Here is a 19,579-nt window from a genome sequence, read left to right as displayed (position 1 = left end):
GCATGACCTGCTTTATATAGTTACTTGTTTTTTGTGTGTTTTGCTATATGTACACACAACAAATGCAAATCGAGCTCTTGTTGTTTTTCATACCTACATTTGCCCTTTTGGCTTTTCTAAGCAATATGTTATTGATGTAATCGTTTGGTCTATGAGTTGTTGGGAAGTTAGTTAATACATTGTTGTACTACGGAAATAAGCCATGACTCAACTATATGTGCTTGTCAAATCTATTCTTAGAAGGAGAGATGTATAGTGTTTTCAGAGGTGTGGTATTTCATAGCATTGTTCATAAATGTAGGCTGCTGGTTCTGAGAGTTGTGGACCAAGATACAACGAGGAGTCATCTATGGATGAGTGAACCCAAATGGTAAAGTTCGTGGTTTGTACCAGACACCAGGTTTTCTGGGGCTCGAACTTTTAAAAAAAAAAAAAAAGTCTGTGTCCGAGTTCAGGTGCTGTTCGTATGTTAATAAAGTTTGTTGAAAGGCTGCAGTGCAGCAAATAAACAAGCTTGATTGCATGCTGAAGATGACTGTATGTTGCTGTGCACAATAAAAATAAAATTATGTGGTGTAGCCTTCGTTGTCTGCTTTACCTTGGCTATTTATCAACACAGAGGGGATCCCACACCGTTTTTTGAAATTATTTAACTAATTTTATAAAATGGCATGGGGTCCCCATTATTTTTGATAATTAGCCAAGGTAAAGAAGAAGGCCTATGGTTATTTGGCCCTCTCGAGCCTAAAAATAGCAGCCCACAGCTGCCCCAGATGTGAAAATTCTGGTGCTTCACCCGGCTCTTCCGATTGCCCTGTTGGATGGACAATCGGGGTAATACTCATGGGGTTGATGTCAGCTGTGAATTGACAGCTGACATCAAGCCCAGGGGTTAATAATGGAGAGATGTCTATCATTACTAACTCAACAAGTATAAAGTTAAAAAAAGACACAGACACTGAGAAAAAAAAAACGTTTATTTGAATAAAGACTCCCCACACCCCCTCGTTCACCAATTTATTACTTCAAAATAAATCCTGGAAGTTTCGACATAATCCAAAGTGTAATGTCCCACTATGTCCATGGATTCCTATGGAGCTTTAAGAACTTTCTCAGAACAAGGCTCCATAGGTCACTGCTGGTCACTGGTAGGCCTGGAATTTTTCACGAGTGTTAGAAATGAGTGAGCCTTCGTAATTTTTTTAAAATTTATTCCATATCCACATGTTTGCAGGATAATTGCCCCTTTTTACTTCCTTTTGCAGCCCCCCAGTCCTTACTACAACAGTTTTACAGCCATTCTACAGCACCAACGTTCGGGTCCCCCTTGACTTATATGGAGTTCGGGGTTCAGGGTCAAGTTCGGGTCAAGTCCAGGTCCCAAACCAAACTTTTATCCAAAGTGCAGCTGAAGCCGAACTTCCGCGGGTCCGCTAATTACGTTGGAATTTCCAGGATCTATTTTGAATTAATCATCTGAACAAGAAGTGTGAGGGAGGTCTTTATTCAAATACATTTTTTGCCAGACCCATTCACTTTAAAGGGCAATTCTGATCTGCAAATTGGATCAAACCGAACATGTCTCATTTTTTGGGTGGGAGAATCTGTTTTCCCCAAAAGATTAGGCATGTGAACATGCCCTTAAAACGTCAGGGTGCATTTCCAATGGTCAAACATTGTGAAAGAGAATTTGTAGGTATGCTTGTTTCCCAATAATTGGTCAATGTAAACAAGCAGCCAAATCGGTCGATGAACAAGAAAACGCTCATTTCTTGGGTTGAATGATTGCTAAGCTTTTTTAAAAATAGTAATTTTAGGCAGCACATTGTCCTGTGTAAACAATATGTATGCCGCCAATAGTAATGACAGTCTATGAGCACAATCTATAACCATAACTGTGTGCATGGGAAGTGTGGTCAGCCGTCTACACAGGCTATTAATTGACAGTCTCATTTATTGGCCTACCATCGGCTACTGTAAACTTACCGTTAGACAAATACTATTACTAGTCCTAATAAAACTTATCTGGTAACTTCCTTTATGCTGATGAGAAGCTCTCCTTATCTTTGATACCTCTGAGATTTATTCACTCCAGATGCTGGGAAAACTACAAATGCTGTTTTCTATGGGCTTTTGCACTACGTGTTCACTCACACTGGTATATAGCCAGTGTATAACACGGGCGAGTGATATCTGATGTTTTATTGGATAGCACAAGCTCCAGTGTTATACTATGGGGCAGTGCACATCTGCAAAAATTGATGCATGCAGCAAATGGTTGCATATCTCCGAACACACGCACCCATACAAGTCTATGGGTGTGTGTGTGTGTGTGAAACATCGGACTGCACTGATGTAATCCGAATGCAGTCTGAAATACGTAGGGACAGGAATATAGAAGATGGAGAAATTAATCTTACCTTCTTCTCCTCACTTGAGCTCTGATTCTGGCATTCAAGAGAATTGGAGCCCAGTAGGAGGACACTCGGCTGACAGCAGAGTTTGGGCCAAGTGTCATATCACATCCGGTGTTCTCTCATTGGATGGTAAACACAAGAGAGTGCACCCTGAAGGTGAATCTCCACTGCATTATGTGTTTCTTTATCAGTTGGCAGTTTACATTTTTCCCTTTCCAGTTTTGGCAGTTTTTTTTCTGGTAAAGTAAATGTTACGATTTCCTAGCGTTTGAGCGTTTGTTTGCTTGCATTTATTTTTCTTCAAAAACACATGCGCTTTTCATACACTTTTCTATACAGAGGAATATTAAAAAAGCAAATATAACTGCAGTACCTAGAGCATGTTGTGTCTGTAAGGAATAAAAGACCAAGGATGGCAGCGTGTTTTAAAAAATTATATAAAACAGCTGTGTGTGAATTGCCCTATAAGAACACTTAGAAGAGGCGGATTTTCAGAATTTCTGGCACTGACAGAAAGGTTAAGATCATGTGTATAATTTACGGTGCTGATTCACTACTTTGAAGTGTAGGGTGAAGTTCGATATGAAATTTGCAAGAAATAAATGCGGATACGGTCTGTGGATTTGTGAGCAAATAATTTTTCAGAATGTGTGTACATATCGGCCAAATATCAGGTCATAGTGTCCACATTTTCCAATAAGTAAGCAAATAGGATTATGACAAAACTGAAGTAAAACATGTATTTATTCAGGCTGTTCGACACTAGTGGGCCTATCTTAAAAATTGTGATAATTTCACTTTATACCCATATCTCTATACAATCCAGGTCTCTCTTAATTACTTCCATTCATGGAACAAGTTCTCCACAGGTTAAACAATTACTGTGTGATGACAGCTGAAGGATCAACAACATCTCAGGAATCCAGTTCAGTATGGACTTCTGAACTGAGTGATTGAAAGACAATCCTACCTTTTTATCGAGTTTCAGCCAAGTTGGGAATCCTTTAGTGTCCGTGCACTGCAGTCCGAAGTACCACACTTCACGTAGGCCCACAGTCTTCACCGCCTGGAGCAACAGAAAACTTGTTAAGACACAACCCAAGTACACTACAGGTAAAATTAGTGCTCAGAATAGTTTAGCAGTGTTTGCTTTGGACTATATCTTATTACAAGAGCGGTCTGAAAAAAAAGGGCACATCACGTGGGGTGTCCAATAGCTCTCACTCTCAGCGATCAGCCGTAATCTATGCGGCATTGTGTTAGGAAACTTCTTATATATCACCGTAAGGCCAGTTTCACACGTCCGTGAAAAACACTGAAGTTTTTCACTGGCGTATAAAACACGCACATGTCCCTGCGTGTGCCGTGAATCACAGCACATGTGGGTTGTCTAAGTGCAATCTGGGCTCCGTTCTCCGTGGCCCGTGATTGCACTTAGAGATTCACTCACCTGTGCGCGCTCCCGCTCTCCATGGTGCTGATCGCTCCCGCGGTGCAACATCCGGCCGGCGCTGACCCCCGCAGCAGCTGCTTCCGGGTCGGCTGTGTCGTGCATCATGAATATGCGCGACAGTAATGAGCCGTCTCAGAAGCAGCAAGCTGCACGGGCTGCAGAGGACATCGCTGGAGCCGGGTGAGTAAAAATGATTTTTATTTTAAAATCACGTTTTTTTCTGGCACGTGTTTCACGGACCACACCACTGTGTGGTCCGTGGGACATCAGTGATGCCAGAAAAAAATGGACATGTCTCCGTGCGGCAATCACGGACACGCGGGTACGCCGCACGGAGACACGTGCAGTGAAAAATCACTGATGTGTGAGCAGACCCATTCATTATAATGGGTCTGTGTATGTCAGTGATTCTGGTACGTTTAAAAAAAAGTACAAACGTACCAGAATCACTGATGTGTGAAAGGGGCCTAACAGACAGAAGATTTAATCGGTGTTAGTCCAAGTGCTGCGACCCAGCTGCACCATTCCCTGAAAAGAAGGCACTGAAGTAGTCATCTCTGATTGCCTCTGCTCAACAACATAAGCAGAGTAGTATATGGACTTATGAAAAATAAATCACACTAAGGCCGGTTTCACACATCCGGCATTTCGCCGCTTGCCAGACCCGTCACACTACAGTACAGTGCAATACAGTAAAATGGCATTGCGGCAAGCTCCGGTCACATGATTCGGTCACATGACAGCATGTGACTGGAGCTTGCCGAGATGCCATTGTACTGTATTGCACTGTACTGGAGTACGATGGATCCGGCAAAGCGGCGAAATGCCGTATGTGTGAAACTGGCGTAAGCCTTCTTCTCCAAGGATCAGTACAGAAGGCCACAGCACCCAGCTCAGCAATTCTGCCCTCTTTGTTTAGTTGGGATCTATGCAGTCTGACCACTAATGATTGAAAATACTCAATGAATCAGTATGACATGTCAGGAGTTTTGATAAAAAGATTTTAGGTGAGGTACACATTGAATATTTATGTGAGGGCCCAGTATTATCAACAGTTCCTTTACAGTGTTTTAAAAAAATATTCAAACTTTTCAAATTATAATACATTACACCCACAAACTTAAATATATTTTCTTGGGCTTTTATTCAATATACTGACATAAAGTAGCAAGTATTTGTGAAGTGTAAAGTGTAAATCTGGAAATTGTGATGTGCATTTGTATTCAGCCCCCTGTAGTCCGATACCCCTCAATAAAATCCTGACCAATTGCCTCTAGAATTCACATAATTAGTAAATTGAGTCCACATGTATATAATTTATTCTCAGTATAACTACAGCTATTTTGTTAAGACCTCAGATGTTTGTTTGAGAACATTAGGAATCAAACAATCATGAAAACCAAGGAAGACACAAGACAGGTCAGGGAGAAAGTTGAGGAGAACTCTGAACATCTGAAGAAGCACTGTTCAATCCACGATTCCAGAAAATTTAAGGCGTATGGTATAACTGCAAACCTACCAAGAAATGGCCGTCCACCTAAACTGACATCCCAAGCAAGGAGAGCGCTAAATAGAAAAGCAGTCAAGAGCCCCATGGTCACTCTGGAAGAGCTGCAGAGACGCACAGTTCAGGAGGGGGAATAAGTCTACAGGGCAACTTTTAGTTGTATACTACACAAATCTGGCCTTTATGGAAGAGTGGCAAGAAAAATATTTTTGAAAGCAAGCCATAAGAAGTCCTGTTTGCAAAAAGTCAAAAGGCTACTCACACTGCTGTCCACCCGGTCTTTCTAATCGAATACTGGAAATAACACTGGTGCTGAGATAAGAAGAGGCAGCTCACATTGCTTGCCACCATGTCTTTCTGATCTAATACTGGAAATATCAGTGGTGCGGAAGTAAAAGAGGCTGCTTACACTACTGTCCACCCTATCTTTCTAATCGAATACTGGAAATACCACTGGTGCTGAGATAAGAAGAGGCAGCTCACATTGCTTGCCACCATGTCTTTCTGATCTAATACTGGAAATATCAGTGGTGCGGAAGTAAAAGAGGCTGCTTACACTACTGTCCACCCTGTCTTTCTAATCGAATACTGGAAATAACACTGGTGCTGAGATAAGAAGAGGCAGCTCACATTGCTTGCCACCATGTCTTTCTAATCTATACAGGAAATACCAGAAGTATTGAAGTAAAAAGGATCCGTTTATTAACATGGGAGTCTATGGAAAACGCATCCATTAACAGATTGCAATTTAGCCATCTGTTTTCGGTTAATTTCTAAAGGATCCGTTTTTTTTCTTATTGGATCAGTTTCAAATGTAAGATAAATAGCAATTAGTTAAGAAATCTGTTTCCATAAACTCCCATGTTAAAAAAACGATCCTGTAAACATCTATTTTTTTCAAAATGGACAATAAAGTTGTGCTGGGCAAGTTTAGAATCTTATTTTATAACATTATGATTTATTTTAGATTTACCTACATTTTGAATTTCATTAAACAATATGTAATTCTAAATGACTTCTATGTCATTCTGTATCTCTATGTGAAGTGTTATGGATGGTGGCATAAAAGAATACGGTCATATCTAGAACTCTTAATTATACTGTATCCTGCTAAACTTCAATATGATCCAAAGAAAAATTACCTACCCTTGCTGTAACACGCATTTATTATCATTTTTAGGAAGCTTTTTTATGACAGTTAAGTAAAATAATATTGATAAGTCTTAAAACTATTGTGAACATGAAAAACACACCGAACATTATGACTTTGATTAACTTTTTACCGGTGTCCACTAGAATGACAGGTGCTTGACTGTGAAATGGAGCTGTGTGCAGCAAGCAGGAGACCAGCACAAACTAATGATTCATTTGGAAAATAGAGACGACCCTTTAGCCTTTGAACATTAAAGAGGCTGTCCACTACTTTGACATTAATGGCGTATCCTTAAGATAGATCATCAATGTCTGATCTGCCAGGGTCCGACACTCCGCACCCCCACCGCGGCCTGGTACTGCACATCCACCTCCACCTCCCATTCTGATCAATAAGAGGCGGATGTGCAGTACCAGGCCATGACCGCCATCAGAAGATGGGGCAGCTCTGGAATTGAGCATTTCTAGCTGCTTGCTGCCACCACCGGGACTGAGAACAGCTGATCTGTGGTGATGCAGGGTGTCGGACCTATCCTAAGGATAGGCCATCAATGTCAAAGTAGTGGACACCCCTTTTAATATCAATAGGAAAATGGCATCAGTCAGATGTCAATTACCCATGGCAATGAAAAATACAATTATGCATACTATAGGGTCAGAAAGGAATCATTCTTTATCTTTGTAAAAAGAAGATAATAATAATAAAAATGTTTTATTGAAATAGCCTAAAGCTTTCCAGGGTTTGATACAATTAGGACAGCTTAGTTAATGGAGGCTGGAATGTAATACATTAAAGTAAGGTCTATGAAGAAAGTCAAGCCAAAAACTTAAAACAATTACTTCTGGTACACAGAGATTCCTTGCAAATGAGCGCTCAGCCGGTTATTGTTTCTGGTGCGAGGCTCATTAGCCAAACACAATACGTAGTTATTTCATGAAAATCACCAGAGGGTGATGAAAAAAGAAATTAACAGGGATTTTTAATGACATATTCAGATGTTCTCCACAGAAGATCATAGGCTGACCTGAGTTCAGGCTCACACTCTGCCCATGCTTTTTGAGTTAATTAAAGTATCCATTAAGAGAGTATTACATTCCAAATTCCTCATCCCTAATAGTGGCCATTTGAAATATTTCTCCGCAGATTCCTCCATTATGTTGGACTTGTGCATCTGGTAAGAATTCGGGTGTACACTTTGTATGCTTTTAATAAAGCAAGAAGTTCATGAAGTTAAAGGCCTGGTCTGGTACTTCTAGGTCCTTTCTAAATATCTATTCTTACACCCTAACCACTTATGTAATTTGTTTTATTACACTGTATACTTCTCCCTATTGTGCTAATTTGTTTATTACTGCACCTCCTGTGACGTTTTGTTTTAGAGCGGTCTCAAACAGGACGTCAAGGAGCTGCGCTCACTTCCCCCAGTGTGAATCGCCCCTGCTGGAACAGGACGTCACCAGGGGAGGCGCTGCAGTTACTTACTAGAGTTTCAACTACGGAGCATAATGGAAGTCAACTGGAAATTCGAGCATTTTTCCGCAAGACGGAAAACTTCTCTCTCTCGAGTCGAACACTGGCAAGATACTCGATCGAGTACCAAGCTTCTTAGGCACCCTGATGCTCAATCAAGTATTAAGCTGTGCCGAGCAGTAATAATAATAATAATAATAATATCACACAATCCCCGGAAGAGGCAGTGCCAACACCGCTGCATCGCCACCGGCACCAGAGTTGAATAGGGGTGTTATTATTTTACAAAGGGGAAACATAGGATTCAGAAGGGGTTGTCCTATTAGTGGGAAACTCTTTTAAATTGCTGGCTGGTTCACAAGTAGCTAACATACTGATGCAGCCAGTTTTTTAAATACTTAAAGTTATAATTTTACAAGGCCCACCTGATCGAAAAGCTGTTTGCCAGTAGTGTTCTGCTGTATGGCAAATTCCAGCTCCGCATCCATAGTAGTTACCCGCACATTGACCTGAAATAAGAAAGCATCATGAATATACATATGCAACCAAAAGAGTGGGGTTTTTTTTACTTTAGTTATATGCAAAAGACAATAAAACTAAAAGAAAACGGCAATATGTAAGAAAAGTGTCATGCATCTTACTTTTTGGACCTGGTTTGTAAAAATATGAACATGGCCTGAGAATGCAATCTTGGTGATGAAATTCCTGTTCTTTCCCGGGGACAATAATATTAAGTCTGATCTCCTTGGCGTTATAATACTGGGCTGGCTTACAGAACGTGATCTTACTGCCTCTTTCGATATAGCAGTTAACAAATAGAATAAAATCAGAAGAAAATGTTGTAAGTGCACAAATATTGTATAATTACAGCTAACAATAAATGTTTGCAATTGTCAAAACACTGACAAACGCTTTATGGCTATTGTAAAGTCGTGTAGTGCAGTCTGAGCACAAAGGTGTCTATAGACTTCAATAGCTTGTTCGGCCAACACCCAACTCTCATGTCTTCTGCAGAGGGAGAGGCGGGTAAGCCGCTCTGGACAAGAGAAGTACAAAGATTTGGAGCTGAAATTACACCTGTCCAATCCTTCTCTTCCTCCACATCATCGGTTGTGGGCAGTAGAGAGGAATCAATGTATTAGTCACCCAAGATCGTTGGGTTTGGACAACTTCTTTAATAGGAGTATCTTTACCCATTTTGGTGCATCCTGCATGACATGTTCAACACTTTTCTCCTGCATAGGCTACCTTTTGGCTGGCTTATTTTACACCCCAATTTTGCACCAAATTAGAGCCCACACCATGTAGACACCTGTTACAGCAGTTTAGACCCCTTTTCTAAAGATCTGTGAAAACTGTCCATGTAACGTTTTTTTCTGCTGCCAAATCCTTCCCTCTTGCCAGTAAAAATGTTGTGAATAAAATTTAGCTATTTAGCTATTTGCTGTGGGGGTTTTTTGTGTGGATAACAGGAGATTTGTCCACACCACATGTTTAATAATAATAATAATAATAATAATAATAATAATAATAATATTAATAAGAATAATAAAAAAGAAATAATAATAATACATTTTATTTATATCGCGCCAACATATTCGGCAGCACATTACAATTCAGAGGGGACCTCTACAGACAGTATCAGACATTACAGAATAACACAAATTCAACAGTTACAAGAGTGCGGGCCCTGCTTGAAACCTTATAACCCAAGAGGAAATACAAAATGTAAATGGTAAAAAGTGCTTGTTTTGTAAGTAGGGATGAACAACCCGAACTGTAAAGTGTGTGGTTCATAGAGGACATCTAGTGTTCAGGGCTTGAACTTGAAAACGGACTTCTCACGGACATCCGTGTTCAAGCTCGGATGCTGAATAAAGCTTGTTGAAAGGCTGCAGCACATCCAATCAGCAAACTTTCAGCATGGAGAAGATGCCTGGACGCTACTAGGGACAAAATAAATAAAAATCAAATGTGGGATCAGTTGATTTGCCATGTAGAGGGTCGTAACTCTGTACCCCAGAACCTAAATGACCTGAGGGCCGGCCTTTAAGAATAGTGGGATGCCATGCCTCAACAGACAATAACTCCACTTGTGAACGGCAGGAGACGTCTTTGTCAAGCTGTAATAGATGCTCCAGAACATATAAGTTTATATTTGTACTATGTAATGACCGTGTCTGACCGTACAGGGACATAGTCTGATTATACCACATCTCCTGGGCCAGGGAGGAAGCAAAGAAAGTATATAGCACAAGATGATAAATTCTTCTTTCTGTGAGGTAAAACATTTTTTAAAAACAGGCAGGGAAATGTTTTACCTCACAAAAAGAATCAGCTGTGATCCCATTCTGAGCTATCTGTATACTCTCTTTTGTGTCCTCCACTGGCAAGGAAATGTGGTATGACAAGACCATGTCACTGCACGGTGATTATCTCAGCACAGGAACATTTTCTTTAAACACATCCAATTGTGGTACTTATTAATAATAATAATAATAATAATAATCATAATAATAATAATATTACTACAAGACGTGTTGATTAAAATTAACTTTAAAATGAACTTTGTTTTTTGGGTAAACCCTTTTAAGTATCCCTTTCCATACAGATGTCTATAAAATGCACTTAGTGCACACATCCTGGATTATATTGAAATCTTTCAAACCTCAACACTTTGCCCAAAATCTGTAAAATAAAAAGTCATATCCCAAGAGTTACTGTAATTGGCTAAACGCTGAGCTGCAGCAGTGACTATAGTTAAACCTGAAGGTACTGTAAGTGGGATTAAAAAGCAGATGGGATTAAACACACCTACGCACTAAGCAATATTTTAAAACCTTGTAAATTGAAGCCCTGAGCAGACTGACAGATGAGGCTGCAAACAAAAGAAGCAACTTGGCCATAGTAAGCAGCACCTGTACACTGCAAGTATTGTGTGCCGCACATAATATCCATGTGTCAAGTGACATTGACAAGATGGGCAAAACCTGCCAATATGAGTAGGGTGTACTGAGAAATTCACAGGAAATATGAATCAGACACTTTGGATATTACCGATCCTATACTGTTGTGTTCTGTTATCTGCTTTATTGCTGGCCGCTGATCACCCTGATTGTTCCTGAACAGTCACCTTCTGTGTATGACTGGTATTACATTAGAAATCATCTGTTACCCATTGCTTTAGTGATACGCGGGGCTGCTGATAAATCTTTGGCTTTGTGATCTTTTTTTGTTTCTATGGTAACGAATGTTACATCACATGAAAGCCTTATGTGTCTAATATATGTTTCAAAATGTTGTGTTTGTTGCTTATGGCAACAGTGTTCTACGCACGCGGGAAAACAAGATGGTGGATTCTAATGCGATATTCACAGCAACTGAGAGTAGAGGAGTGAGAAAATTTTTGTTTCTGCAAGGAAAGTCCGAGAAGGATATTCATGGTGATATGTCGCAGACATTGGGGGATCAATGCCCTTCATATCCCACAGTTAAGAACTGGTTTGCCAAATTTAAAATGGGCCACTCCAGCACCAATGAGGAGGAACGTGGACGACCGAGAGTGGTTGTTGTTCCGGAGCTCTTCGATGTTCTGCACAACCTCATACCGAGAATCAACAAATTTCAGCTAAAGCAATAGCAGACATCATGGGGGTTTCCTGTGAACGTGTTTGCATCATTATCCATGAACATTTGGACATGAGGAAGCTATCTGCAAAGTGGGTCACCAAATGTTTGATATCAGATCAGAGAAGCATGCGAGCGAAAACTTCCCGGTCCATTTGTCAGCATTTCCGGACTGATAAGAACTTCCTGGATCGACTGGTCACTATGGATGAGACCTGGATATATTTATATGACCCTGAAAACAAGGAGCAGTCAAAAGAATGGAGGCACAGTGGTTCTCCTCATCCAAAGAAGTTCAGGGTGCAAAAATCAGACACTAAGGTGACGGCAGCTGTGTTCTGAAATAAGGAGGGCGTTCTGCTAGTGGACTACTTTTAAAAGTGTTCCACCATCAATGCAACATATTACACTGAACTTCTGGACCAACTGAAGGCAGCTCTGAAGGCCAAAAGGCACGGCAAGCTGTCCAAAGGGATCTTGTTACTGCAAGACAACGCCTCCGCTCACACTGCACAAGCGACCACGACAAAACTGGCAGAGCTAGGCTTCCAGCTGGTTGCCCACCCACCTTATTCACCAGATCTAGCTCCATCCGACTGTCATCTGTTTCCAAACCTGAAGAAATACCTCAAGGGCACCAAATTTCACCCCACTTCTGATGCCATGGCTGCTATGGATGCCTAGTTTGTGGCACAACCAAAATCCCTCTTTTTGCTAGGCTTACAGAACTTGGAATACCGATGTAAGAAGTGTGTTGACATCAGGGGAGAGTATGTGGAATAAATGTAAAAATTCATCATCCAATTTCGTTTCTTTCTAGGTAAAGCCAAAGACTTAGCAGCCCCTCGTACAATAGATGATTATTAGGGTATGACACATTTTTCCATTCAACCATCTGGCATATACCATAGAACTTGTGTTATAGAGGAGTAAAAGCAATCGCCCACAGTGTGGTTCTGTGTATAAGCCCAGTTGGATGAATGGATAATTGTCATCTTCAAGAAGGAGGGCATAACTTTGAAATAGAGGGGCATGGTAAAAAAGAAAACCTGTGCCAGAATCAGTGGCAACTGGAGGAGGTACTCCGATTAAACGAAACAATCCAGGGAAAGGTCTCCTTTAAGCATGTACTGTATAAATAATATACACGAGATTGTTTCAGGTGAGCGATTTCCATGTATTTGAGGTCTGGCACAGACCCTGTACAACATACATATTTATAAATGGGAGCTTGGAGAAATGGTGGTTCTCTCTACACTGATTGCATAAGATTTATTTACATCAAATACGGATTTGTATAAAAGGTGTTCAAACAAAGCCTTCATTGATGTGTGTGAGTAAAGCCCAGCAGGATATCCTTTACTAGGCTGACACAGGCTGGCTCTTATTTTATACAGTCGCAGTTCTGGACTTTTCGTGTTTGTCATGGTAAAGTTGTAGTTTGTGTGGTTACCAGTTACACAGAAGTATTTACGTGTAATGATATTAGCAAATACCTCCAATTGGGCGTAGTACTCATAAGCTAAGTCCCTTACCTCACGTGAAAGGTACTGAAGTAGCCTGGGTATCCAGTGTAACGACCACTAGCACCTGTCAGTATATGAGTGGACAGAACCATGGATACCTAAGCTGCAATGCCTTGCACATGAGGTAAGCGAATTAGCTAATCAAAAGAATTATACTACATTTCTAACTGGAAGTATTTGCTTACATTAATAACCCCTTAACGACCCATGACGTCATGGGTCATCAAGGCACTATGTACAGTACAGACCAAAAGTTTGGACACACCTTCTCATTCAAAGAGTTTTCTTTATTTTCATGACTCTAAAAATTGTAGATTCACATTGAAGGCATCAAAACTATGAATTAAAACATGTGGAATGAAATACTTAAAGTGTGAAACAACTGAAAATATGTCTTGGATTCTAGGTTCTTCAAAGTAGCCACCTTTTGCTTTCATTACTAATTTGCACACTCTTGGCATTCTCTTGATGAGCTTCAAGAGGTAGTCACCGGAAATGGTTTTACAACAGTCTTGAAGGAGTTCCCAGAGATGCTTAGCACTTGTTGGCCCTTTTGCCTTCACTCTGCGGTCTAGTTCACCCCAAACCATCTCGATTGGGTTCAGGTCTGTTGACTGTGGAGACCAGGTCATCTGGCGTAGCACCCAATCACTCTCCTTCTTAGTCAAATAGCCTGGAGGTGTTTGGGGTCATTGTCTTGTTGAAAAACAAATGATTGTCCAACTAAACGCAAACCGGAAGGAATAGCACGCCGCTGCAAGATGCTATGGAAACCATGCTGGTTCAGTATGCCTTCAATTTTGAATAAATCCCCAACAGTGTCACCAGCAAAGCAGCCCCACACTATCACACCTCCTCCTCCATGCTTCATGGTGGGAACCAGCCATTTAGAGTCCATCCGTTCACCCTTTTCTACAAAGACACGGTGGTTGGATCCAAAGATCTCAAATTTGGACTCATCAGACCAAAGCACAGATTTCCACTGGTCTAATGTCCATTTCTTGTGTTCTTTAGCCCAAACAAGTCTCTTCTGCTTGTTGCCTGTCCTTAGCAGTGGTTTCCTAGCAGCTATTTTACCATGAAGGCCTGCTGCACAAAGTCTCCTCTTAACAGTTGTTCTAGAGATGAGAAGGTGTGTCCAAACTTTTGGTCTGTACTGTACGTCATGGGTCATCTCCCTTCCAATGATGCAGGCTCGCACACGTAACGGCTGATCAGCTGACTTGTGCCTCCAACAGCCGTGGGGGAGATCCGCCCCCGACTGTTAACCAGTTAAATCTCTGACAGTGGGATTTGGGGTGCACATCATTCCCCACTCCCGTGACGGGATTGCGGGACGCTGATGGTTTGTCATGACAACCAGGGATCAGCTGATGACCCCTATGTCTGTCAGGACAAACCTCCTGTGAACGCCGACTGTAATTTCTTCTATACAGAGCAGTGCTGATACACTGCTCTGAACAGCACAAGCGATGGGATGATCGCAGCTTCAAGTCCCCTAAAGGGACTAGTAAAAACAGTAAAAATTAAAATAAAGAAGTTTTAAGAATACAAACAAAAAAAAATCTAAACAAATTAAAATCAACCCCCCTTTTGCCTCACTGAAAATAAAACAATTAAAAAAAATACACATTTGGCATCGCTGCTTTTAGAGATGTCTGATCTATCAAAATATAAAATAAATTAGGCTATGTGCGCACGTTGCGTAAAAACATGCAGTTACGCTGCGCTTTGTAGCGCAGCGTAACTGCATGCGTCCTGCGGCCCCTGCACAGTCTATGGAGATTGTGCAGGGGCCGTGCGCACGTGGCGTCTAAGAGCGCAGCGCTTCGGCTACTGCCGAAGCGCTGCGCAAAAAGAAGTGACATGTCACTTCTTTCCTGCGCTTTGCCGGCAGCTCCTGCTCTGTCTATGGCAGGAGCTGCAGGCAGAGCGCATGGAATCGGCGCTCACTACGGACATTTCTGCAGCGATCTAAAGCGCACATGTGCTCTTCAGATCGCTGCAGAAATTTCTGCAGGGCTTGTACGCAACGTGCGCACATAGCCTTAATCTGATCGGTAAACAATGTAACAAGAGAAAAAAAAAATCTAAACGACAGAATTGTAGTTTTTTGGACGCCACAACAACAGAAACAAATGTAATAAATGCAACGTATACACCCTAAAATAATAATAAAACATCACCTTGGGGCACAATAAACAAGGCCTCACACAGCCCCAGATCCCAAAAATGTAAAACGTTATGGCTCTCGGAAATCTGAGACACAAACAAGAATTGTGGTTTAAAAATTTCTGAATTTGTTCTTCAACCCCCCACAAAAAAAAAAAAAAAATACATATTTGGCATCTAAGTAATTGTACCGATCCGGAGAATCATACTGACAGGTCAGTTTTATGGTAAAATGAATGAGGGAAATAAAAAGAAACTATTGCAGAAGGTCACCTTTTTTTTCTATTTAGTCACACTTGGAATATGTTTTCTCCTTACCATTATATCACATGATAAAATGAATGTTATCAGTCAAAAGTACAACTCATCCTGCAGAAAGCAAGCCCTCTCACAGCTATAGTGATAAAAAAATTAAAAAGTTATGGCTCTTGGAATAAGGGAAGGAAAGAATTGAAGCACAAAAAAAAATAAATAAAAAAAAAAATAAATTGGTGGCTCAGTGGTTAGCATTGCAGCCTTGCAGCGCTGAGGTCCTGAGTTCAAATCCTACAAGGACAACATCTGCAAGGATGTTCTTCCTGTGTTTGCGTGGGTTTCATACTGATAGGGAATTTAGAGATTGTGAGCCCCAATGGGGAAAAGGCTTGGCAATATGTATATATGCCTACTACATATTGGGATAGGATCTTGGAGATGGGAATACCCCTTTAAATTAATGACACCTTTATTACACATTTTTGGCAGCAATTTTATTAGCCTAAAATAGCACGTAAAAAATGCCAGGATGTTTCAGTACCTGGGATTTTTGGTTGTAATTTTTTTAGTTGCATTATTTACATAAGCCACATGATTCATAGATCATATGAATTATAGATTACGATTTGTGTTACATGATTTGTAATGTGAAAAAAACCCCATAAGAAACAACACAAAAAACCCCCAAAAATGGATGTCTGTGGGGTAAAAATACCACAAGCGGCCTAAAGAACAGAATACATACAGTATGCTGAAATTTACGGTAGTTAAAAAATACTATTGAACTAGCATTCTTTGTTTCTGGATTATATGAATTATGCACTATCATCCATTATTGTTTTTTGTCTAATATGCTAATAGATCAATAAAATTTGAGCTTTCATACTCGTTTGGAAAATGTATTTTTCTAGTTGTATGGGAATTTAGTTAAAAAGCCAGATAAACAAAAAAGTAAGGTGGAAAACACTATGAAAGGTAAAATGTCGTGTATGGATATCACATGCTTGACTCCTGCCCTATTCATTCTCTATCGCACCCGCGGAGAAGCTGAGCGTAGTGCCAGGATTAGATTTGTTAATTTATACTTGGATGTAAACAGAAGCTTTTTACTCACGGACTACAAATAGATACCTTAAAGAAGGAGCAAGTGAAATAATAACTAGAAACCTTCTTATTGTGTCATCACACAATAATTATAGACAACTTTTCACTGATTATTTTGTTAAATAAAACAAACCGTGCCATCTCCAACTGGCGCTGCTCCGATGATTCTTGAACAGTTTCTTTCTTTTTTTCTGTGCCCCTCCACTCCAAAGTTATGACCCCTGGAAATAAATACGTATACCACAGACCTTCTCTGCGGGCATTTGTTTTTTTTCTTCTCGGAGGCTGACCAAGCCCACAGAGAAGTACTATGTTATAAGACCAGTTGCTTGTAGGGAACATTTCCACTATTATTACAGGGGGGGGGCATAACTTTGGACTGGAGGGGCATAGAAGATATAAAACTTCGAGAATCAGTGGAGAAGCGTCAATTGGAGGCATGGTTGCCAACCATCTGAAATTGCTGGACAGACCAGAGGAATAGGGCAGTTTACAGTTCGAAGTGAATTTAGCCATTGTCTTTTTAGCAGGATTTTGGGCTGGAGACATGAATCATTTTCAATCTTATTGATTCTTTATGGTTTTTCAACGGGTCTATAAAAATATTGTCTGTATGATTTTTTTGATAATTAAAACTCAAGTTGTCAACTCTGATTGCAGGAAGAACGTATCTTTAATCCAGTGAAACGTCCTCTTTAGAGGCATTTTTCATCCAGATTTTCCCTTTCAACATTGAAGCCATGCCTCGGAGTTCTGCTGTTGTTGCCAAGAGAAGTTTCAGCCTTATACCCATTGTCTTGTCCAAGGAACTTGCAGAACTCCTTTTAAATGAATTACCATCTATGTAATAAATTTGCTAAATATCTTTATCTGTTTTTTAGATCTTCACCAAGAGAAACGTATGGGACATCATGAACTATGTCTAGACTAAAAGCATAGCTCCCAACCGTCCCACATTCAGCACGACTGTCCTACTATTCACTGATCTTGTCCGGATTCCTCCTCTCAGTGCATACATTAAATTCTTCTCTGGTTTTCCCAGGACAAGAACTAATGAACGCTTTGTCCATAGGCAGCAGCTCTACCATTGAGCCTCTCCCTGTCCTGAGAGGTATAGGAGGATGTGGCAAGCTTGACCTTCACCTGAGGTGAATGAAAAGTCAGATTTCTTTGTTCCTATAAAACTACAATAAAAAAAAGGATAAAAGTTACAAAAATGTGGATTTTGGACCACATCCACATAAAAAAAACTGTGTGAACATACCAGTGAAAGGAAAGCTGTCGTTAGGTTCTTGCTGCCTCTCTACCCTAGTGTCACTGCCTCATAGAAATATATGAAGTTGTCATGCTCCAGTCTGGTTAGTCTGTCCAGTCCATAAATGGAGCAATGGCATAGACGTCTGAATAAGCCTTCATTCTGATATGCTGTGTTGTTTCAGAGAGAACGCATTTTGAAAAGCCGGCCAGGAAGTATAGAAAGAGACCTGTCTAGTCTGATGAAGTCCAAGGCCGGCTTCTCTCGCACCGCTCTAGTTCATTGACATCTCACTGTAGTACTCCCATTGGTTTGGGATAGAGAATAGGACATCACTTCACAAACACAGGTGGCGTGAGATGTAAACTATAGAGTTTAGGCCTAATTTCTGAATTTGAGCATGTGCACCCTAAGGGTTAACTTTTCTCGGCTGTTTTAGGATTATTCATTGATCCCTAACTAAATGGGATGAACTCATTTACTAACCAGATCAGGGGATTCTACTCTATATACCGGGATGCCAATGTCCATCCAAAGTCTTAAAAGCAAAGTATCTGACATTTTTGTCTTTCGGTTCTTCGTATTTTCAGTTCAGCTTGGCTTTTAGCTCAAAAAAGGTTTTGATCAATTGGTATAAAAATAAAACCTATATGTACTTCACCCATAATCAATGTGATAATTGCACTGTATGTCTTTCTTCAGTATGTAGTGCACCTACCGTGGATACAAATAGGAGTTTAGGGTTGCCCTTTAGAATAACTATTGAGGGGCTAGGGCTACAATTTCTGCTGTGTCGTGTAGTTTTTGGATTAGAAGCACAAGAAAATTATTAACTTAGGTAATAAAAAGCAGTACGAGAAGTGAAGTCAAGCTTGGAACAGGTCGGAGTCAAAAAAGAGGTTATACAAATATATGTCAATGTTTAAGGAAATTCAAGAACTGGACTTTAGCTCTCTAACAAATGCGACACTTGGGGAATGCCTCACACCCCTCCTTTTCTATTGTCACAATTAGTCCTTGCAACATTCAAGGGCAGACAGATTATTATATGGGGGAAGGCTTGGAACACAAGCAGTAGAAAGAACAGCAGTGAAAAATCAACATCTACTTGGATTTGGGGGGAAAGAACGATCAGTATCTTGGGTTTCAACATGCTTACACCAACTACTAATCGGAAGAAATATCTACTGCACTTTCAGGAGTCTTTTCTGGACAAGTGTTCATTATGCATGTGGGCATGTATATGAGGAAGAACACTATTTCTGGCCATTATATGACTTGAATCTTCAGCGTTTATCGGTATTTTCCTCTCCAGAAGCAGTTTCTTCTTGTGCCTGCCTGCTTTTGATTTGCTCCAGCTTCTCCCTTTTCCCGTCTCCATAAATTTATAGACAGAAGACAGATTTGAGCAGTTTTTATGAGTGAATGGAGGGAGATAAGTAACTGATAAGATGGGAAAAAAAATCATATTTTATTAAGAAGATAAGTGACAAAGTATCTTATCTTTCCTTGTATTATTGATTTAAAATAAAAATGCGGTTGCTATGCAAGTCACTTTTAAAGGTGTCTGGCGGCAGCTTACTCTGCTGTCTCTTCAGCACGTGGACGCTTGGCTGTGCAAGGCAATCATGTGTATGGGG

At 40.5% G+C, this 19,579-nt stretch overlaps 1 protein-coding gene across 1 annotated transcript in view; it reads right to left on the bottom strand.

Annotated features, from left to right (window-relative positions):
• Positions 1-19,579, bottom strand: part of LOC142296341 (ezrin-like) — a 100,567-nt gene that overhangs the window by 39,292 nt on the left and 41,696 nt on the right. Inside the window, exons 3-4 of the mRNA XM_075339812.1 lie at positions 8,426-8,509; positions 3,388-3,483 (exon numbers count right to left, since the gene is read on the bottom strand). Of these exons, the coding sequence (XP_075195927.1) occupies positions 3,388-3,483; positions 8,426-8,509 (180 nt within the window). The remainder of the gene's footprint in view (positions 1-3,387; positions 3,484-8,425; positions 8,510-19,579) is intronic.

The sequence above is a fragment of the Anomaloglossus baeobatrachus genome, chromosome 3 (genome assembly GCF_048569485.1).
Source record: "Anomaloglossus baeobatrachus isolate aAnoBae1 chromosome 3, aAnoBae1.hap1, whole genome shotgun sequence".
Classification (NCBI taxonomy): domain Eukaryota; kingdom Metazoa; phylum Chordata; class Amphibia; order Anura; family Aromobatidae; genus Anomaloglossus; species Anomaloglossus baeobatrachus.
The sequence above is the reverse complement of the archived record's forward strand: the minus strand, read 5'-3'. Positions and strand labels throughout refer to the sequence as shown.